This window comes from Helianthus annuus, chromosome 2 (genome assembly GCF_002127325.2).
Source record: "Helianthus annuus cultivar XRQ/B chromosome 2, HanXRQr2.0-SUNRISE, whole genome shotgun sequence".
NCBI classification, from domain to species: Eukaryota; Viridiplantae; Streptophyta; class Magnoliopsida; order Asterales; family Asteraceae; genus Helianthus; species Helianthus annuus.
The window spans coordinates 86,366,219-86,390,282 of record NC_035434.2 but is presented as its reverse complement, the minus strand read 5'-3'; the positions used below and the strand labels follow the sequence as shown (position 1 = coordinate 86,390,282).

General features: G+C 37.3%; 1 protein-coding gene across 1 annotated transcript; it reads right to left on the bottom strand.

Moving 5' to 3' along the window:
- Nucleotides 1-23,317: 23,317 nt before the first annotated feature.
- Nucleotides 23,318-23,854, bottom strand: LOC110893521 (glutathione S-transferase T2-like). The gene has a single exon (XM_022140630.1). The coding sequence runs from the start codon at nucleotides 23,852-23,854 to the stop codon at nucleotides 23,318-23,320; it is 537 nt and encodes a 178-aa protein (XP_021996322.1).
- Nucleotides 23,855-24,064: the final 210 nt, after the last annotated feature.

Here is a 24,064-nt window from a genome sequence, read left to right as displayed (position 1 = left end):
TGAACTACGTGCTTGGATTTTTGTGTGTGTGGTTTAGTGAAGGATTGGGGTTAAGTATAATTAAGTTTTCACTAATAACTCTTCACACCCTCAATTATTCTATTTTACAAAGGTACACCATCTCAATCAATTTCACAGTTTCACCACCAAGTTCACATACTTGACAAGTCTATCACAATTAATCAAACAACCATGCACAATCACACAATACGATTTATTGCATCAAAACGTATACCATTCCATAGCAATCAATTGTGCAAATAATTAACTACACGAACAATGAACGTGCAATAAATGCGAAATAGAAATCTTGGAAATTCGAGTTGTCACACCCTTTCCTTTGTCTATAGGGTTTTCTATTTTGGGGAGTTTCCTAGTGGCTGGCCTCCTTCTGCGTACTTTCCTCCATCCTACATATCTCCTTCTTTTCTTAGGCTTTGCTTTTTCTGGAGGTGGAGCTTGAAATTCCAGGGGTTCTTCCACATCAGCAAAATAACCAGTAAAATCGTGAGAGACTTCGATTGGTACTGGGTATAGATTGAGATTCTGAAATGCTCCAGATAGCTCACTCATGCTGTTTATCATATATGCAAAATGCACAAAAATGCTAAGTTAAAATCTTATAAGGAATTCTAAACAAATATTTAGTTTTATTGCATATCGAAAGACTAGTTTTTACAAAGGGTAACGGAAAATTTAGAACACACTAGGATTTATTTATTTATTGGGTAGTGATTTTCTACTGGATCAGGCTTATTGGTAGTTTAGAGGTTTGCATTTTCTGCTACGGTAGCTAGCATATAAAGGTTTGCCCATTTTTCATCTAATTTGTCTTCCCAAGGTGAACCAGTACCTATTTCCTGGATTTCTGGATTAAACCTCACTTTCTTGACTTGACTTTTTCTAATAATCGAATTTCTTTTCTCTGGGGTAAGAGGATTCTCATATTGTGCTTTACGGACAAAAATCCCTTCTTCCAGATCTGCTGGGTATTTGGAGGAAGAGGTTCCTTTTTCTTTGGGTGCAGTATCTAATTTGTGGTAGATAGCAGAAAGCTTTTGTTTACCCATACTGTAACTAACAAATAACTAATTAAAACACATAATCACAGAATGGCAATTTAAGTATTCCTCAATTAATTTAATAGACTTAATCAGTAGTAAGCTTATATCAGTGGCTCTGATACCACCTTTTTCCTGTCACAGCCCTCGGCCTCGGTTTGACCCGGTCCAGAGCCGTGAGGCAGGAAATCCCGTGGTATTAATTTAAGTGATAGCGGAAGTCTTTTTAAAACAGGATCTTTTAATATTAAAACTGCCCGTTTACATAATTTAAGGATAAAATCTTGCAATTTACAATAAGGTAATTTCACTGGGAAATCTTTATTTTACAAAACATGTTTTATTTATTTATTTACATTGAGCCACTTCTCTAAGCTTGTAGTGCTTCACGGCACTTTTCTTGGAACACAATAGATCACCTGAAACATGTTTGAAAAAGGTTTTGTCAGCGGGAAATACTGAGTGAATCATTCATTTTAAATAAAATGACACGTTTGTTATAATTCATAGTATTAAGAGAGATTACAATGTTTCTATGTCAACCAACTACCCACAGTATTTGTCACTCGACTCGTTTCGGTGACTGTGGTCATATCACTGTTGGGTCCGTTCACCCACAAGTGACGTATTTCCCTATTTAGGTCTGTTCACCTAAAAAGGGTATCATGATATAGGCTCGCCCACCTAATCTGATAAAACTGTAGTAATGTGCACAATACCCCACATACCGGCTGTAATTGAAGACTACATAAACTTAATCACTGTAATTATAACTTTGGAAAATAATTTGGAGTTTTGTAAAACAATTGATAAAAAAAATGATTCACATTGCAGATTTAACGAGCAGAGTATAAGCCTACTGATTAGCCTTGTTTAACCTATTTTAAATAACAATGCACACAAATTGGGTTAGTAACTAATACAGCAGTTACGACAATTCACGAGATTAAACCCTCACAACGATTTACAAAGTGCAATACTTAAAAATTCAGCGGATTCACAACGAATGACAGAGTATAGCCCGAATTCGGACAACACTCAAACATTCAAGTCGAAATCACGATGAATAACAAAGTATAAACCCAATTTCAGCAGCACTTCAATAATCGTTGGATAGTTTCAATCGATCGGACGTTGTATCGTAATAGCGATCGAGTTATTACCCTGTTTGTTGCAGCAGCGTTCCGTGATTTGTGTGTGTTGATAGTAATTTACGTATAACTCAGTGCATGAAACGAGTTTTAACGTCGAAACAAGCAATCTGATCAAGTCCCAAACCCCCTATATATACTGAAATTTTGAACCTCTCGCGAGTCGCGGAAGGTGCTTCCGTTTCTGTCACGTATCGCGGGGCATACCCCCAGCCTAGGGTAGCCTCGTGTCTTGGGTAGCCTTGGTGAGTCAACGTATAACGAAATTTCGAATTGGACAGCGGGTTTTGATGATAATTATCAATTAGGGTTTACCCCACTGAGTTTTAGGGGCCCTGATCCTTATTCCGATTGTTCTAAAAATTTTAGGGTTTATGCAAAATTACTTGGGTTTCTAAATTAGGGTTTTCTTATTAGATAATTAACATACTAAGTAATAATTTTAATGAGAGTTGTTACAGCGAGACCGTGAGAGCTCAGGCTAGAACTTCCGTTCGTACAGAGAGATGACGGCTCGTCTTTAGTTGTGTCCCGTTTGGGGATCTTTTCTTCAACAGCACATGATTAGCATTTTTCAATGTTTCATCATTTTTTGTACTGAGGGCTGGCTTTAAGATTAAAGCTATGCAAAGTATTATACGAGGACTAGGCTATTGCTCCCGCAAAATCAGAAGTCCTGGTATAATACCCCAGATATCACCATGCACAAAGACCTAGTATGTCAGAAATAGAAAATCTTTCAAACAAGATTTCGGGGGTTACCCATATATCCGAGAGATGTTCCCCACGATATAAGTAAGTATATGATTTTAGGTTTATATCTCGAAAACAATCTACTGAATGTATAAAAACCTACTGGTACATCCACAGTGAGATCGTTTATCACATTTTTGACTTTTCAATTCTTTAGCGTGTTGTGATCGTCTACTGATGTACTATCATTTCCTCTTTTCTCAACAAAACTCTTTTTCATTTTTTATGTTTTTGAACTTTTCAAATTTTCTAATGTTTTTGGATTTTCTGAATTTCTTACTCCCCCTAAAATTCAAAACCATTAAAAGAAAATTGAAAATAAACTGTACAATAAAGTGACAACTGTTGTGAATTGCTTCAATTTGCCATTCACTCGGCATAAACAATCAGAACTCCCCCTTACAACAAACTATTTTCCCATTATGATTTCAAAACACTTAAGTTTGTTTTAATCAAAATGGTTTTTCTGGAAAATAAGTTTTGTTGATTTTACCACTTGTAGGTTGGGGTTATGATCATCACTTTGTTCAATCAATCATACCATTTGTAAAGATAAGATATGACAATTTCAAGAAAATACCTTTTGTAGAAAATCAAGTACAACTTAATGTCCCTGATTAACCACTTGATAGTCGAAATATCACAGTTACCAACCTGTTCTCAAGAAAGATGTCGATTCCTACTCCCCAATTACCAACCTGGGAGTTCCGGCAAGTCAGAATTTTACTTATGAAAAACTTCCATCCAAGCCTGACTGAACATGGATGTGACTTCCTCATCTTCACTTGAGTTGTAAGTTGCTTTCTTTGTTTCATAAAAATCTTTTACCCATTTCACCTTTCCATTGACCATTTTTCCAAAAATCTTTTTCACATTCCCATTAAACGCTTTCACGACATTGAATTCTTTCTTCTCAGAATAGAATTGATTCGAAATTTCAACCTTTCCAATCTTTTGTTTGAAATTTTCAGTCCTCAATGGTGGAAAGTTCACATCATCCATTGGAGGAACTGAGTTTTCTTCTTTTGAAAGAAATTGTGGCTCCTCTGATTTTGTGGAATCAGATTAATCGCCAGATTTCACATCAGATTTCTTAACAACCCACTTTTGGTTGTCAAGATTAACCCGTCTCTTGTAAAACCTGTTTGAACATTCACCAACTTCATATATTGAGTTTTTGAAAACTTTTGTTGGTGCAGTTGTCTGTCGACTACATCTTCGTTCGAGTCTTAGACTAGGGATAATTGTATAGTGAGCGGAAAACGGAAAATTATGTAATTGATAGGTTTAATTATAGGCTCATTAGCATAGGTCCGCTTGAATGGACATATGGATGGTCCGCTCGAACAGCATGTCAGCTGGTCCGCTCATATGGCAACATAATGGGTCCGCTCGAGTGTCATAAGTGTGGGTTCGCTCGAGTGGCAAGTGACTGGTTCGCTTATTGGACCATGTCCTATAAGCGAACCCAAACGCCTATAAATAGGTCATTCGAGCGATACAGTCAGTGTGTGTGTTGAAATCGTACCGAAGTGCTGCCGGTGCGAGATTTGAGCTGTAAAAGATTGTCAGATCAATAAACAAGTAGTTAAAGTGATTTGCGCGCTATTTCTACCTTAGTTTCTTGTAATTCCGCACCTGAAACCAAGGAGAAAGCCTCTGAACGAATCGTTCGGGTCAGCAAACGATCCTACAATTGGTATCAGAGCTCAGGAGGAGGTTCTCTGCAGAAAATAGCCGGATTTCGTCACTTTTTCTTACTTCTACACCTTCTTTTATTGATTCGGGAAGATTTCACGGTCAAAATTGGTCCAAATTTTCACAGATTGTGCGCAATTGTATCGAGACAAACCCTGGAAAGTTTGGTGTTGAAATTCGAAGGAAAAATGGGTCAAACCAGGAGGTCCGCTTATCTGGTCGAATAGTGGTTCTCTTATTCAAACGATTAGTGGTCCGCTCGTTCGGTTCGCTCATTCGAACGGTCCGCTTATTTGGTCCGCTCCAAAGGAATTCATCCGGTCCGCTTTTCTGATCGGTCCGCTCCAAATCAGCTTGTCCGGTCCGCTTATACATCCGGTTCGCTCATTCAACCTATCCGGTCCGCTTTTGTGTCCAATTGCTGACTGGTCCGCTTTTCTGTCATCCTGGTTCGCTTATCTGTCAACAACTACATATCGGGATTTTGTGAAAAAATGGCGATGGTGTTTGATGAACAAGAGAACTATTATTTCGAAAAATTTAATGATTGGCATCACGGATTTTTCGATGAGGGTTATAGAAAAGTGAGCAAAGATGGATGGGCTAAAAGGTTTAAATATTTTGTTTGTCTGAAAGATGAAACTTTGGATGATCTTAAAGACCGATATAGTGTCTTACTGAATTATTTGAAAGATCATGAGATATATCCGTCAAATGCTGAGAAATTAGAGAAGTTTGCAGATGCATTACCGATTGAATGGGGTGAATGTTTGAAAATTTTAAGGGAAGACTCAAATTTTTCAAAATTACCACTAAATCAATTCATCAGCAAACTTAAAGCTCATGAACTTGAAACCAGAAAGAAAAAGAAAGAAATGATCAAGGTTTTGGAGAATAATGTACTAGATCTGAGTTCAGATGTGATTGAAGAGATGCACAAAAGGGTTGCTAAATGTATCAGGGCAAAATATGTGCTGAAATACGATTTCAAACGAGGTTGTTATATTGATAATAATGGAAATCCTCTTGATTTTGTTAAAATATTTTGTGCAGGTACATTCATAGCAAAGGATGAAGGAGCTCCAAAAGCTGAAGAATTGGTGAACAATGAAACAATGTGCTCAAAATGCGATAACGTCAAGACTGATAATGACAAACTCATGAAAGACATGGGAAGTTTGGCATCTGAAGTCAAAAAGTTGAAAGACGAGAAGCACACTGCTGAAAACCAGATTCTTTGGTTACATGAAAATTGTGAAAATCTAAAAGCAGAAAATGACGAACTGTTAAATGATTTTAACAGTTTAACATTGAAAAATCAAGAATTTGAAGAGCAAATGAAAATTCTTGAAGGTGGAAGAAATGTGTTCAGTAAAAACAACATTGAAAAACAGAAAATGATAAATTCCCATCTTCAGAAAAATATCGAACTTGAAAAAGAAGGTGAATGTGCTCAAATGAAAATCAAGAAGTTGGAAAGAGAGCTTGAAAGCAAACAGAAATCTTCAGAAGATTTAGATTTCTGGATTAAGCTTGAAAACAAAAATCTGAAAGCGAATGAATCAAAATTTCAGGAACAGATAAAAGTTTTGATGAATAAAAAATCTGTTCTTGAAAATTTGAAAAATGATAATGAGAAAACAATCAAGTCTCATTTTGGGAAAACATCTCAGCTTGAAAGTGAGGCTGAGAATTCGAGGAACAAAATTGATGAACTTGAGAAGAAATTGATAGGTTTTGTGACTAAATCAGGCAGTTTGAATTTTCCCTGTCCAAAACCAATCAATTCTGTTCCAATAAGTGACAATGTCACAAACTTTGACAAAGTCAAGGTTAAAGAGTGTGGTGAAAAATCTGATGATAAAAAGGAAAAGTTTCAGAAAACTGTTCTGCAATCGACTGAAAAGGGTGAATGCTCGAAGCAAAAACCTTTGAAGAAGAAAGCGGAACAGAAACAAAAAATTAAAAATGAGAAAATTGTTCAAAAAGATAATAAAAGCTCATCAGATCGATCATCCAATCAAAATGAAAAATTACAAAAAGTAAAAAATGTAAATTCAAAAAATGTTGGTAATAAGTGGTGCAGGTCAGACCACAGTGCTTCAAAGCCAAATCCAGCAAATTTGAGAAAGGAATATCACCAAGCCAAACAATGCTTTGATCTGAGCATTTGGACTCAAGATGGTGATTGGTATGATAACAGAATGTGTTACAGCTGCGGATATCACGGACACATTGATGTTAACTGCCAGTATTGGAGTTATGAGACCAGGAGGTGCTTTAATTGCAATATCAAAGGTCACATTGCCAGAGATTGCCCAAGAAGATCAAATGACAGATTGAGGGCCAATTCTCAGAGAATGGCAAAGAAGAAACCAGTCGTTGTCAAGCCTAAAGAATTGAAAGTTTCGGGTCAAAACGTCAAAGAACAGAAGGTCAAAGAACCTAAAGTTCAAGAAACAAAGATAAAGCTTTCTCAGGGGCAGAAAGACCGATTGAGGAAAAAGAGAAAGAAAGCGAGAGAGTATCTCGAAAAGATTTTGTCCTCGGATTCACGGGACAAAAAGAATAAAAGTTCTGATGAATTTACTCCCTCAGCTGTAAAGACAAGCAAAAAGAATTCATCAGATACAAATCTGGGGACAAAAGAGGAGAAGAAGAAGGAAAAGGTCGGCGATGAATCTGACAGGTCAAAGTCAGACAAGCCACCTGCAGGCAATGAGTCTGGTTCGTCAAAGCCAGAGGAGCCATTGGTTGAGGTAAAAAAGGAGAGTTCTAGTTTAACAATGGATGATGTGAATTTTCCACCATTGTTGAATAAGAATTCGAAATCACCCAAGGCTGGTCAGGCTTGGGTGAATCTTTTCAAATGAAAAACCCTGACTTGCCGGAGCTCCCAGGTTGGTAAGCGTGGAGCATGAATCGGCATCTTTCTCAAAACTTTATTCGGTAACGTCAATCATACAAACGGTAAAGAGGTTTGTTTGTGTATTTCTTACAATTGGTACAGAGGTTTCTGAATTGCAAATGGTAAATCAAGGACATTAAGTTGTACTTGGATTTTCCTACATTTGTGTAGAAAACAAGATGATGGAGTAACCCCGTACCTAAACTGTTTGGTAAACAAACTTATATTTTCCGGAAAAACCATTTTGATTAAAACAAACTTAAGTGTTTTGAAATCACAATGGGAAAATAGTTTGTTGTGAGGGGGAGTTCTGATTGTTTACGCTATGTGGATGGAGAATTGATGCGATTCTCATCATGTTGTCAATTTTGTACAGTTTGTTTCAAATTTTCCCAGAAAATCAAAATTGAAACATATTTTGATTTTAGGGGGAGAACAATTTTAAAAAAATTAGAAAATTTGAAAATGTCAAAAACATTGAAAAAATTGTAAAAATGAGTTTTGTTGCGAAATAGGAGGAAATGATAGTAAATCAGTTGGACTATCACAGCACGCTAAAGAAATGTAATGCCAAATGTGATAAATGATCTCATTGATGATGTGACGGTAGATTTTCGTACATTTAGTAGATTTATTCGGGATATAAACCTAAAATTTCAAACTTGTGAAATTCGTGGGGAACACTACTTGGATATATAGGTAACCCCTGAAATCTCGTTTGAAAGGTCTCGTATTCTGATATACTAGGTGTTTATACTCTATGATGTCTGGGGTATTATTCCGGGACTTCTGCTGAACGGTAATTCTGACCTAGTCCTTGGCTAATACTTTATCCAAAATGCTTGAAACATAGCATAAAGCCCTCAGCTGATTAGACAATAAAATTGATTATCATCTGTTGTAGCTGAAAAGATCCTCTAAAGGGGACACACTGCTAAGTCGAAACTGATATCTCTCTGCTGAACGGAAGTTCTGACCTGAGATCTCTAAGTTCTCGCATCTTTCCCCTAATTTATGTACAGATATCATTGTAGTATTCATACCTGTAAGACTGAATATCGGGATTCTGGATACGGGAGTATATTCAAGAGGTGGGACACATGAATTGAACTAAGTTCATAAAACACTTAAATAGTATCCTGAATAGATTGAAAATTGTATGAAAATTTAAGAGGACAACTATATCGTCAATCTACGTGAATCGTTTAGAACTTAAAATGATTAGAAGCTTAACGGTGCTAGTGTCTAGTCAGCAGCTGATATGATCCTCTTGCACGAACTCACAAAAATATGTTTGTATATATTTCATTTCTGCATTTTAATTGTTGTTTTTGCATTTGTGCTTCACGTTTGAAAAATCCAAAAAGATTTTCGACAACTGATGTTGGATAGCTGAAATTCAAAATCTCAAAGGCTAAACAAGATGAATAGTTGGTTTGGTTAAAGTGATTTGAAATGATTAATCAGATTTTGGAAAGTTTAATAAATTGTTAAATTTGGAAAATTCTTGAATATTCTTAAATGATTAGTTGATTTATTAAGTTGAATCATAATTTTGTTTGTTTGTGATAGATTGTTTGAGTTGTGCAGGTTTCTGATCCTGTTGCTACGGAAAGCCAGGAAAAACATCAGAACCTGAGAAGAAGTTTGAAGAGATAAAGACAGGAGATGATTTCAATGGTGGTAACAAATCCCAGACGGCGATCCTAGCATGATGATAGGGGAAGTCTGATGATAGTTATAGCCAAAGAAAGATCCAGGCAGAATTCCTGAAGAAGACCGAGCAATATCCGAGAATGTTATGTTGAAGACTCTCACTGAAGATTCCGTCAACATTCAAGGGGGAGTCTGTTGGTGCAGTTGTCTGTCGAGTACATCTTCGTTCGAGTCTTAGACTAGGGATAATTGTATAGTGAGCGGGAAACGGAAAATTATGTAATTGATAGGTTCAATTATAGGCTCATTAGCATAGGTCCGCTTGAATGGACATATGGATGGTCCGCTCAAACAGCATGTCAGCTGGTCCGCTCATATGGCAACATAATGGGTCCGCTCGAGTGTCATAAGTGTGGGTTCGCTCAAGTGGCAAGTGACTGGTTCGCTTATTGGACCATGTCCTATAAGCGAACCCAAACGCCTATAAATAGGTCATTCGAGCGATACAGTCGGTGTGTGTGTTGAAATCGTACCGAAGTGCTGCCGGTGCGAGATTTGAGCTGTAAAAGATTGTCAAATCAATAAACAAGTAGTTAAAGTGATTTGCGTGCTATTTCTACCTTAGTTTCTTGTAATTCCGCACCTGAAACCAAGGAGAAAGCCTCTGAACGAATCGTTCGGGTCAGCAAACGATCCTACAACTTTGAATTTTTCAGTTGGTGGTTCAGTTTTATCAACAACTTTTTCTTTCTGTTTAGAAACAACTTCCTATTTGATTTTGGTAGCCAATGGACAATTCCAGGCTATGTGACCAATTTCTTGACATCGAAAACCGGCTCTTGTTTCCTTCCTCTAATAAGCTCCATTCTTCATTCTTTCTTCCCTTTTTGCAAGGAATTATTTTTTGATTGCTTCCAGAATGAGCTTTTCTCTTCTTCCTCCGAACTTGTCCCTGAAACAAATTTTGTTTTTGGTTTAAAATTTTTCATATTTTTATGATTTTCTACATCAAAACCCAATCCTTTCTTTTTGAAATTACCGTTATGGTTTTGTTTCTTTTGAAAACCAGAACCAGAACTGTAACCCTTTTTCTTGTTTAACCTTTGTTGAATTCTTGAAGTGTACTTTTTAGGTTTATCATTAAGATTTACATCTTTTATTTCAGAAATATTAATTTCTGTTAATTTGAAAACCTTTTTTATCTTTTCAATTTGAACACTTCTTATTGGAAATTCCTCATCAGAATATAATTTGTCTGAATCATTCAAAGTATATGCCACTTTGATTGGTTCGTCATTCAAATTAGATTTTGAAAATAGGAATTCTTTATTATAAACCCGTTTAACCGACGACTTTGAACTGTCAACTGATGATGACTCCAAACTTTCAGACTCAGACTTTGACTCCGACTCCTCATCTTTATCCAACACCTGATCGACCACTTTCTTTATTAACTCAGACTCATGATCAGTGTCAGACGATGTGAACGTGACGTCAATGTTTTCTGGTAATCATCAGTTGTTTCGGACTTTAATTTTATATTGACTACCTTTTTGACTTGCTCCTTATTTGGCTTTCTGGGAGAATAACCTTCCCAGATCGGAGGTGGACACTTGTTATAACTAACACTTTGTTTCTTACCAGTATCCATCTTTTTCGGCTTATCATCTTGAAAGGCTTCAAGACCTGCAACAGTTGGATAAATTCGATCAATCAAATAATCAGAACTAGAATAACTTTGTAACAAACGTCTAATTCTCTCATTTTCGATCTTTTCTGTCTCCAACTCCTGCTTCCACTTTGCACTTTCTTCAATGTAAAAATTTATAGCTTTCTGCTTTGACATCATCACTGCATTCATCAATGTCAATGCATCTTCTCTTTCAGAATTTGTCTTTTGTAAACCAGTTACTGTTTTGTTCAACACATCATACGACTCTTTCACGTAATTAAGATCAAACAGTAACTTTTCTTTCATCTTTTCTTGCTCAGCTAACTTCTCATCTTTTTCTTCACACTGCTTGCAAGATTCCAAACATTTAAGACACGGTTTGATAACTTCAACAATCTTTTCAACTTCAATTATCTTCTCCACTTCAACAACCTTCTCAACTTCACCATTTTCTCAACTTCAACTAACAACCTTCTCAACTTCACCATTTTCTCAACTTCAACCACCTTCTCAGCTTTCACTACCTTCTCATCTTTAATTTCTTCACTTTGTACATGCTTCTCTTCCTGATCTACACTCTCGCATTTACTTCTTTATGAATCTTTGCTGCTCGCTTCTCCTTTAGTTTCTCAATTCTTTCTGCAAAATAAAATTGAAAACTTTCAGCAGATAAATGAGTTTTTGCAGTATTAATATGCATTTCTTCCTCATCATCACTACTGTCATCAGTTGGTGATTGATCAAAATCTATTTTCTTTTCTGAACTATCATCTGAAGAACTAGATTCTTCATCTTGATTCTTCTTGTCATCAGCGAACATTTTCATCCATTCTTTCATCAAATCTGGCTCTTTAACAATCTGTGCAATAAGAGCTACGGTTTTTGAATCAGGTGGAATGTATTTGTCCTAGCTGAAGCCTTCTGGAACTTTTTCATCATCTTGATCAATGATACCAAAATAAGCTTTCTTATTGGCTTCTTCAATCATTTTAGCATGAGCAGTTTGTGGTTCTTTTTGTTGATATGGTTGATGAGTAACTTGTTGATATATGGCTTTCTGATAATAATCATTGTTTCCAAACGGATTCTGTGCTCCACTTGCTTCTCGATTTTTGCATTCCCTCTTGAAATGACCTTTCTCCCTGCATCGAAAACAAGTAACTTTAGATTTATCAAAACCCAAAGTAGAAACTTTTGCATCCAGAAAATCATCTCTTCCTGTAATCATTTAAAATTTTTCAGCTCTTCTCAAAACACTCGCTAAACACCACTTGATATCCACGAGCTCCATCTCTTCTGCATCGATCTGATCGTAATCCTCTTTCGTCAGCATAGGATTTCCGATCCTTCCTGCAACCAATCCCTCATAGGATTCTAACACTGTAGCAAGTAATGACATGTGACTTTTGGCGATTTCTTTAGAAAAATTTTGACCATTCTGAAGATGCAACGCGATGTTGCAATGTAAAACTTGACCATTGCTGCTGTTTGCACTTTGGAACTGATGACCTGAGGTTGATCCCTATGGATTAACACTTGGATATAAGGAAAATCCACTGCTGCTGTTATGACTTTGATTGATTGATCCAGATGAGTTTTCTGCACTGAAAGCAGTTTGAATTTTCGGACTTGCTTCAACATCCTGAACACTCCCTTTGAAGTACATCTTAACATCTTGTTGTGCACTTGGATTGCTCATTCTAGCAATCTTTTGTTGTTCAAGATCTTGTCCTTCAATCTTTTTGATGAACTGAGAAATTGTCAAACCATCGTATTCTCCAGCGTTCTTTAGAATCATCAAATACGTACCCCACTCTTTCTGAGGTAAAGCATCAGCTAATTTGTCAACCCATTCCTCTCTCTCTTTATTTATACTTAACAAAGACATTGAACGAACTAAGTGACAATATCTTTCAATCAATTTCTTTGTATCTTCTCCCGGCAGGCTTGTAAATAAATCAAATTCTTTCTTTAGCAAAGATTTTTTACTCTTGATCATTTTTTCACTTCCCTCAAATTTAATTCGAAGTACTTCCCAAATTGAACGTGAAGTCTTATCATGTTGGAGCAATATGAAAATGTCTTCTTTAGTAGCTTGCTGAAGTAGACTTATCATCATCTTTTCAGCTTTGTACATATCTCGTTCTTTATCCGTATATTCAAAAATCTTTTTGTCAACTCCCAAATCTGTACGTGGTAGTACATACTTCTTCTCAACACATTCCCAAGATCTCAAATGATTAGCTTGAACCCAGTTTTCAAACCGATCTTTCCAACCATAATACTCCTCAATGCTCATTAGCTTCGGGGGGTTTTGCAAAGTTCCAGACTCATTTTCCAAGTTCATGTTTTGAGCAATGACAGCCGGAGTAGTCGGGGATGTAGCAAACGCGTTATAGAATTCTTCTTCCATGATTTGGTAACAAGTTTTTCAAAATAGACACTTTCAAACGAAATTAAGTCTTTTAAACGAAATCCCTCAAGCGAAATTACTTCCTCAAGCGAAATTACCCTGTTGAAACGAAATAACTTGCACAACAGTTTCAAACGAAATATCAGTACAAACGAAATCAGAATTTTCAAACGAAATTAGTGATTTCGTAGTGATTTCGTTTAAACCTATCGAACAAAATATAATTTCGCGCGAAATTAACTTGGTTTCAAACGAAATCAAGCCAATTTGGAATGAAATACTAATTTCGTATGAAATAACCCAAACGAAATCTAATTTCGTGCGAAATTAGCAACAATTTCAAACGAAATTAACCACACAATGTAATTTCGTGCGAAATCAAGAGGTTTCGTGCGAAATTATGCTGATGTCATCATGTCGGTCAAACTTTTGTCAAATTGACCAGGTTATAGCTCGATTTTAGGTCCAATTTTCTCAAGGCTTTGTTAAAACACTGTTTCGCATATAATGTGTGAAATTCAAACCATTTTATCCATTAAAACTTGTTCAATTTAGAAAAGAAGGTGTAGAAGTTAGAAAATTTTATGAAATCAAGCTGAATTCGGTAGAACTCCTCCTCCTGAGCTTTGATACCACTTGAAGGATTGTTTTCACGACCAAAACGAGTCATTCAGAGGTGTTTTACTCAATATGAAAGGCGAAAACAGACATATTGAGTTCGATTCAGCTAGATATTCACTTTAACTGTCTTTTTGATTGATATGACAAAGTTTTACAGCACGTTGACACTTCAGCAGCACTTCGGCTCTTGAAACGAAATTACAAGACTCTATCAAATGAAATTACAGGACATCTATTTATAGGCAGGCTAATTTCGCACCAACAGGTTCACACGAAATACTTTCATGCGAAATTGCAATTGAGAAAATTGGACCTAAAATCGACAGACGTCCTGTTGGTGCTAATTTCGCACCAACAGGTTCACACCAAACTTTGTTAAAACACTGTTTCGCATACGTATGCACCAACAAAAGTTTGGTTGGCTCATTGATTTGGCCATAGATTTGCGGATGAAATGTTGTGCTTAGATCCAAACGAGATCCAAGTGATTCTTGAAATGATTGCCAAATCCTTGACACAAAGCGACCATCCCGAGCTGAGATTATTGCAATAAGCACTCCATGACGTGCCCCAATCTTTTTAAGGTAAAGTTCAGCTACCTTCTCGGTACGGTCTTTCTCGCGAATCGGTAAAAAGTGAGCTGACTTGGTTAATCGATCAACGATGACCCCAGTCATGTCATAACCTCGAGAGGTCTGTGGGAGTCCTGTAATGAAATCCATTAATATATGTTCCCACTTCCAAACGGGAATCTCGGGTTAAGTTAGGCAATTCCCAACATAGATCACAATATCTCTCTTGAGATTAGGCCGCTAGTAATGTTCTTTAAGTCTAGATACATTTCATCCGGATCTTGGATGTATTGAATATTTTGTCTTGGGTGCTCTACCTAACACTAAGTCTCCTAGACCGCCAAGATATGGGATCCAGACCCTTCCCATGAAATATAAGGTGTTATCCTTGTTCTCTTCCATTAGTTTCTCCAATCCCCGCAAGGATTCTGCTTGAATGTTTTTCGGTTTTAGAGCTTCTTGTTGTGCATCGTGCACACGAGTAGTGAAGTTCATTTGAATTGTCCACTCTAAGGCTCGTACTCGTAATGTTTTGACTTATTCTTTCCTACTCAAAGCATCCTCCACAACGTTTGCTTTTCCCAGGTGGTACTTGATTTCGGAGTCATAGTCATTCAACAATTCTACCCATCGCCGTTGGCGCATGTTTAATTCCTTTTGATCGAATATATGTTGAAGACTTTTATGATCGGTGAATATGGTACACTTAGTACCATAAAGATAGTGACACCAAACCTTTAAAGCGAATACCACTGCGCCCAACTCTAGGTCGTGAGTGGTATAATTCTTTTCATGGACTTTTAACTGTCGCGACGCGTACGCGATGACTTCTTCACGTTGCATTAACACACAACCCAAGCATTGGTGCGATGCATCACAATACACCACAAAGTCATCAGTACCGTCTGGGAGTGATAAGATTGGCGCTTGACATAGTTTATCCTTGAGTGTTTGGAATGCCATTTCTTGTTTTTAACCCCAATCGAACTTTATCCTATTGAGTGAGTGAGGTTAGCGGTTGAGGAATTTTAGAAAGATTCTCGATGAATCCTCGATAGTATCCCGCTAAACCCAGGAATTGTCTTACTTCTGCTGGGGTCTTTGGGGCATTCCAGTTCTTTATGGCTTCTATCTTAGCTACGTCAACATGTATTCCATTCTTGTTCACCACATGACCGAGAAATTGCACGTCGCGAATCCAAAATTCGCATTTTGAGAACTTGGCATACAATTGTTCTTTCTTAAGTAGCTCCAAAATAGTTCTCAAGTGTTGTTCAGGTTCCGCCTCGGTTTGTGAGTATATTAAGATTTTATCAATGAATATGATCACGAACTTGTCGAGGTATGGTTTACAAACCCGGTTCATTAAATCCATGAACATGGCGAGAGCGTTTGTTAAACCGAAAGGCATAACAAGGAACTCGTAATGCCCATAGCGAGTCATAAACGCTGTCTTAGGAATGCTTTCCTCTTGAATCCCCAGCTGATGATACCCGGATCTTAGATCAATCTTGGAGTAAAAGCTGGAACCTTGCAACTGATCGAAAAAGTCGTCGATCCTCGGTAAAGGATACCGATTCTTGATAGTTAGTTTGTTTAATTCTCTATAGCCGATGCACATCTGATTCTCCTCGCGCACTAAGAGATGTTCTCTCGTCGGACAGGGGGATGCGAATGATCTTCTCGTGACATATGATTTCGGCTCGATTATCGGATAACTAGTCTATATCAAAAACTACGTCGTAACAACTCAATTGAATGAGTGAAAGGTCGATATTAAATTTTCGCGCTCGAAGTTCGAGTGTGCGTCCGTTAATGTCTTCTCCAGACTCCACTAATTTATCATCGGCCAATCCTATGGAATGAGGGGACGTCTAGTTTACTTGACTCTAGGCCAAGTATATTTCGAATTCTATGGGGATGCAACTAATACCGACACTGGTATCGAACAAAATGGACTCAACGGGCAGCTGGTAGGAAAGTATCGGTGACCCTTAATGACTTCACATGGCTTCGCTAATACCCCATTAGTTAACTTGATAGGGTAAGGCATGTCTAACCTACATGACTCTAATTCATGTATAGGCTTAATATCTAGAGACACTAAGTTAAGCTGACGTTGGTATCCAAAGAATTGATACATGCTGGTTGTAGAGTGGAACGTACCCATAGCAAAATTGGGATTTTGGGGAGTATTCCTAGCACTACTCATACATTCACTTATTCACTTGCTTGATTCTTCCTCAGACATCCATCCTCGTAGTGATTTCTTTGCCACAGTTAAAGCCTCCTTGTTCTTTCTTGAATATAACTAACTCATTAGTTTCCATTTTGTACCCAGTGTCACCACACTGCTACTCTTGGCACTTTTGCAAGTGCCCTCATGGTGAAAGCTTCACTTATCACATTCAAGATTTTGGCAAGTTATTAGCATATTTCTTGGTGCGAACATCGATTATGGCAGCAAATGCCTTCGTTTCTCTCGTCGCGGGCGTTTTCTCTCATTTGTTACTCATTTGTTTCAAACACTAGGTTCGCACGAAGCTGAACTGAGTTCAAACACTGGGTTAGTACGAAGCTGAACTGAGTTCAATGAACAACACAACTTTTTGGCAGGTTTTTTTTGTCAAATTGAACTAGTAATCCTTTGAATTTTGTTGTGAAACTTTGTAGGGTTATTCAAAAACGTTTTCCGCACATCATATAAAAAATTCAAACATTTTTATCCGTTAAATCTTTGTAAATCTGAGTTTTAAAGTGTAAAAAGTGAAGAGATGAGTAGAAGGTGAAAAGTGACGAATTTGGCTCTGAATCTGCTGAAGTTTCGTGAAAACTTGTATCTCTAATCTGTGCAATCGATCTCCCGCTCTGATACCCCTTGTACGTGCGTTTCCGAATCGATTTTGTACTTTCGATGATTGCGAAGAACACGTATCATGTGCGGAATCCATGTACGTGTGTGGATCGAACACAAGAACGTAATATAATGATGATTCTATTGAAGATTTGACAATTTACAAGCACCTTAAATCACCTTGTAGCACATTCTCTCTAGAACTCTAATGCTTCTCTAATGTGCAAAAGTTCTAAATGCATAACATCAACTCCCTATTTATAGGCAAATGTATAAAGGATGGACTCCTTATTTACAAGTTTGTCACCAATCTTCCAAATGGACTTTCCCCTATATTTAACAATACAAAACCATGTCTCGATTATTTTCCTGCTATGATACGTGATTGGCGGAAGTGATAGACATTATCCACTCACATCTTGGGATCCTCGTCTCAAGGAGGGAGTGATTTTCCTAACCTCATTAATTTATATAATATTATGCAGGAAACCCTCCAAGTCTCCAAAAACGCCTATAGCTTGGGTCAAAGCTCGAGCTCCCGGATTGGTAGCATGGAACGCAACATCATAACCATGCAGAACGACATCACGTACATCCGGGACCACATGGTGATGGAAGACGAGGAGGAGGAAGAGGAGGAGGGGCAAGATATGGATTTAGATTAGGCGGTGGTAGTAGCCGGCGATGTGGTTGTCGTCAGGTTAACTCTCCCGATCTTTTGAACTTGACGGTATTTCCCCGGGCTGCGTCCCGTTTAGACAATTTACTTTCCTTCAACAATTTACTTTCCGCATTTTATTTTGTTTTGATGGGATGTGGTGGTGAACAACTTAAACGATCGTAACTTAGGTTGTATTTTGATTATGTTGTATTGTGTTGTGTTGTGTTGTGTTGTGTTGTGTTGTGTTGTGTTGTGTTGTGTTGTGTTGTGTTGTGTTGTGTTGTGTTGTGGTAGTATTGTAGCTCACAGGTACCATGGGAGGCTTGGACACACTAAGCATAGTGGTCCCTAAGCCTAGAAACCAGAAGCTAAACGACAAAAACCTGCATTTTTATCTGAAACAGACAAACAACACAGGGCGTGTTCATCCAACACGCCCCCGTGCCCAGTCCATTGATGCCAAAAAAATTTCTCCAGAAAGTGACACCGGTCGTGCTTACTTCACTGTAAGTTTTTTGAAAACCCAGTTACTGGCATTTTGACCACGGGCCGTGTTCATCCGACACGCTCCCGTGACACCGGTCGTGCTTACTTCACTGTAAGTTTTTTGAAACCCAGTTACTGGCTTTTTGAAAACCCAGTAACTGTAAATTTTTGTTATTTTTATGTACTTTTTAAACATTCAACCAAAATAAACCCTATTTGGGACACATTGAGGGCAATGTGTAATTTAAGTGGAGGGGGGGGGGGAATGTTAAAACCTTGAATCGTTTGTCCTAAAAACCAAGCCTTATACAAAACTCGCCTTGGAACCGCTAAACACCCCAAACTTTTTCAAAATCTTTTACTTTTCTTTTATTTATCTTGGTTTAGTTGGGTAAAATAAGTTCTAAAAATTATGTTTTTACTAATTTACACCTGATGACGTCATGATAAAAAGAACCATTAAGAAAATTAATAAAATGGGCCTAACAAATCTTTGTAAAATTTGATTATTTATATACAATTTTTACACTACAACCCCTTTTCCACAAAAGTGAGTTTTGGGCCTTTATCGAGCATAAATACACATCTATACTAGTTGCTCAAATTTTCGTTTCTTGTGTGAATAGCCCGTTTGGTTCTTAAAAATCTAGAACTTGCCAAGGCAATACGTTCCAAGTCCTTACCGACACCAATCCAAGTAAGTAAATGACAGAGGCATTAGGAATAAACCCGTTTTTCGTTTAAAACCTTTATTTTTCTTGCTTTTCCAAAAATATTCCCCCTAGTTAATCCTGTTGAGTCTTAAACCCTTTCATTTCTTAAAACCCGCAAAAACATAATTTTTGCAAAAACAACCACCCATCACCCAGAAACCAATCCTTTTTTTATTTTTCACCCCTTATTTTCAGTAAAAGCGGCACTTTTGAAAATTATAAAAGAAGTGACTTTGTTTCATTATGTAAAAAAAATCTAGCTACTTGAAATAAATAAGCAAAAATTATTGCTTATAAATATGTAGCTTTTAACTAAGTCACAAACAAATAAATTTTTCAAAAGAAAAGCCGACATTTTACGATTTTAGCCACTTTCAATAAAACACACCTACCCAAACCATAGCCTACCCTTTTTTAAAAGTCCTCTCGATACTTACAATGATAATATGTCAAAAAGGGGGAGATTTGATTGCTTGGTAAACCTATAGTAGGAGTAATTTCCAAACCGGGTACGAGCGACTTCACTTATACATCTTCGGCCGAGTGTTGAGTGATTACTTATGAGGTGTGTAAAATGTGTATATAACTAAAAAGAATTTTATAAAGGCATGTTATGCCCAAAAACAAATATTTTTTCTTAAATTGTGTTGTAAATAAATCATGACGAATAAGACTATAAACAAAATAAAATTACAACTTGGATTCCCGACACTCTAAAGATAAGTCCAAAACCTTCTCTTCTACCCATTCCGTTTGGGTGTGTAAGCCACGATAAAGAGTTTTGCTTGAGGACAAGCAAAGATTTAAGTGTGGGGGTATTTGATGTGCTTAAAATAAAACATATAAATTATATAAAATAGAAAGTAAAATCAACCTTTTTTCGGTACTAATGTTGGAAAAAGCCTTTTTTTGTTCCTTTTTAATCAACAGAGTCAAAAGAGCTTAAATGCACAAAAGGAGCAAAATAACAGCAAAAACCAACATAAAATACAATGAAGGAGGATTGACACATCTCGCCAAGCCCCCGTCCACATCCAAACCAAGGAAATAACAAAAACAGAAGCTTTGGTACGGGGTCGTGCCTACCAGGCATGGGCCATGCCCAATGAGAATTCTCTGCAGAAGAAAAAGACAACAACAAAAGACAAATCCAAAGCTCAACACGGGGTCGTGCTAAAGCAACACGGGGCGTGGTCAACTCTAAGATTTATAGAATTTGAGGTAGTACAGCAGGTACATTGGCCACGGGCCGTGCCGTTGACACACGGGGCCATGTTAGTACAAGGTCTAACACTGCATTTAATGAAGAGGAGAGAGACTGAAGGTCACGGGGTCGTGCCAGGCGGGCATGGGTCGTGTTGGACGTTCTGTTTACAGCTATAAATAGGGGTGCTTTGTTTCATTCCAATCCATCCCTTGGCAAACCACTTCTTTCTCACTTGCCACCACTCCACTACCACTACAACACCATCATCCACCACCATCATCCATTTTCCATCATTTAGAGTGTGTAGTAGTCTTGGGATCCAAGATCGATCGTAAGAGTTTTTGTCAAACAAAGGACATGCTTGGCTAAACTCTTACATCACTTGGTGAAGACAAATCTTTTATGTATTTCTTTTTTATTTCGAATCTTTAGCTCCTTTTTAATTGGGTATGTATTAATGACTTAATAACTAGCTTTTTATATTGAAGGCAAATTTATCTAACCAATCTTCATATGTTATTGATTCACATATTCGTGTCTTTACGGTCTATATAAAGTGTGTTAATTGCCTGGAAAGGGGTTAGAAGGGTTGTTTGGTAAATCCTATGTATCGTTCAGTGTATAGATCCTGCGAGAGCCTGGTTCAAGCTTAGTAGTACTTCACGAGCGGACGGTCTTAACCCCCGCAAGAGAAGTAAGAACCGCTTGAGTCCCTTATCTATAAACTAATATTAAAACTTTAAACCAACCCTGCAAGGATTGTATCCCTGTTGACTCAGACCAAAGGGTTGAGGGTAACGCTGCCTAGAAGAGGGCCTACTACTATAACTTAAAGATAATCTCTTAAAATGCCCAAAATGCAGAAATAATTAAAAGGATACATCAAAGAGGAGTTGGAACCAAGTGATTCCTTCTTGTCTATTTGTTTTTTCCTTATATTTTATTTTTGCTTTTTAGTTTATCTTTTTATAACTTTAAAAACCTTTTCATCAAAGTTTGGTTAGATTAGATGTTAACAATAAGCCGGTATTAAAAGCTCTTGTGTCCTTGGATGACCTCGGTATCTTGCCATCACTATACTACGTCCGCGATTGGTGCACTTGCCCTAACGTGTGTAGAGTGATAGTAGAATATCGTGTTTTATAAATTTAAAACTTGAATCGGTGAGTAAAAAAAGAGCAAAATTATATCTTAAAAATATAACCACACGCACACACGTCAATTATCTTCAACCATTTCTTTTTCTTCAGCCTTTGCCAAAACTTCAGTTGCACTTAGAATCACACGCTTACAAAAACTCTATTAAAATAGTAAACATATTAATAGAACAACATAAATAACAATGTACACTTAAAATGTAATGAACATAGACGACACAAGTGCAAATGATCAAATCCATTACAAGCCTTTAAAAGGTTCATCACATTACAAACATCAAGCATATCAAACCAATAACATAAACGATAAACAACAACCAACTAACTACAAAATCAGTCTTCCAAAAGGTCACTTGCTTAGCTTGGGATTTGAGCATTTCATCTTTCTTGTCGATATTCCATTATAAAGTAGGAACTACACTTTCACATCTGTCACATATGGGATCATCAGCCCATCTTAATAAACCACATTTCTTCTGTTGTTCAACACATATAATCTCATCAATTCAAGGACTCGAAACACACACAATTCACATAATTTTTTCAAGACACAAACAACTCAATCTGATGATGCAGGCTTTTCACTTCAGTTACAAGAATAGAATTAAACTAAAACAGAATAAACACTTACACAACATAGGAACAGTCGCTCAAAGTTAGCTTCAGTACGGGACAGTTTCAGGGTTGTCACACCTCTACATATTGAGCAAACACCTTTCGACGAACTCCCTTTCGAACCCTCATGATTCAGTGTGTTATGTTTCGTGGTTGAAGACGACAACCATTTGGATATTTTTCTTGAGGATCGGTTTGGAGCTGGCTTGCGATTTGTAGACATGGAATCAAATTAGGGTTGGTAAAAAAACGATGAAGAAGAGAGGGGGATACTTAATAAAGTAGCTGAAGGTATATAAGTAAATTCAACGATTTTTAATGGTCAACTTAACTGTTGACTAATGTTTGAGGGCATTTGGCAATGAAATACCAACGTCAGGGAGTCAGACGCAATCTGGACCAAACCTCAGGGATACGAATTGCACTTTACTCGTAATTGTTTATTGGAGTTGAGCAAGTGAATTGACCAATGATGCTTGGTGGCAAAAGGGAAGAGAAGCATTTTACGGCATCCTTTGTTTGTACTCTCCTCAACCCTTTCATTTTCTTAGTCATGTAATAAGGTAATTCTTCTGGATTTATCATTCAGTTTGTTTCTTGATTTCATGGCCCAAGTTGTTTTAGGTTTTCGATTTACTAGTGTTAAATAAAATTTGTGCGCACAGTTAAATTGATACAACTAAAGCAATAAAGTGGATTTATCAGAAAAAAGAACCGCAGTTAGACCGTTGGGTGTGGGGCTTGGGTTGATATGTGACAGAGATGAGCTCCATCAGGCCACCTCAAAAAAAAGTAGGGTGTGGTAGCGGCGTGGGTTGGGGGCTTGGGTTGACATGTCACTGCTATTTTTTTAAATAAATTAAAATTTCATTTAATTAAATTAACAAACTAACTAAAAAACTACATAAAATTAAAAAAAAAACAAGTACATTAAAAAAAATAATAAAAACTTCATCATTTATCGATGTTATATTTTTGTAAGATCTCTTTTTTCATCTCCAACGTCGTTTCCAATTCTACTCAGCTAAGGTGATCGACGTTCATGGCGAGAAACTTCATATCCGCAAGTATTTCTTTGTGATATGCCTTTTTTTTCGCAAGCCGCTTGGATACTTTTCTTCACCTCGACCCTTTGTATTGGATGAAATTGAACGTGTCAATTTTTATACCAATTTCATCCAACTGGTTGGAGTACAAACCTTTACCCGAAGCCGAACCCGAGGCCGAACCCGATGCCGAGCCCGATCTACCTCTTTGAACTCGCTTTTTTGAAGTGTCTCTACTGGGTGGGCGGGAAAGAGAATCCTCAAAATAATCCAAACTTATATCAAGCTCTTGATCACGAGCATCAGATTGAGCTTGGGACGAGGGTGTTCTTGCCCTTTTGGATGAGGTTGATTCGCTACCAGTAGGGACTGTCACCCATTTAGAAGCATACCTACATATATTCCAACAATGCATGTACTTGTACTCGGCCCACTTGTTATCTCTATACGAGACCATGGCATTTTGGATAAAGTCGGCTTCGGTTTCATCGCTCCTTGGCGAGTTCTTCGCTTTATTTAAACAACCATTGAAGAAGGTGACCTGGTTATTTATTTCACTCCACTTGGACGAGAGGCTATCATTTTCACGATACACCTCCTTGCGTTGCATTTGTATGTGGAATTTTTTACGGCATCCCAAAAATCTGTGCGGTGTCGTGCATTCCCTATTCCAAAAAAAAATTTAGTCGTTATAAAAAAAAATTAATAAAACCTTGCGGTTGTGTTTCGGGTATGGAATCAAGTTGGGTATCAGGTTGGGATATGTTAATTGGAATAGACGTATCGTTGTATGGAAAGTTCGTGAAAATACGCCCCCTAT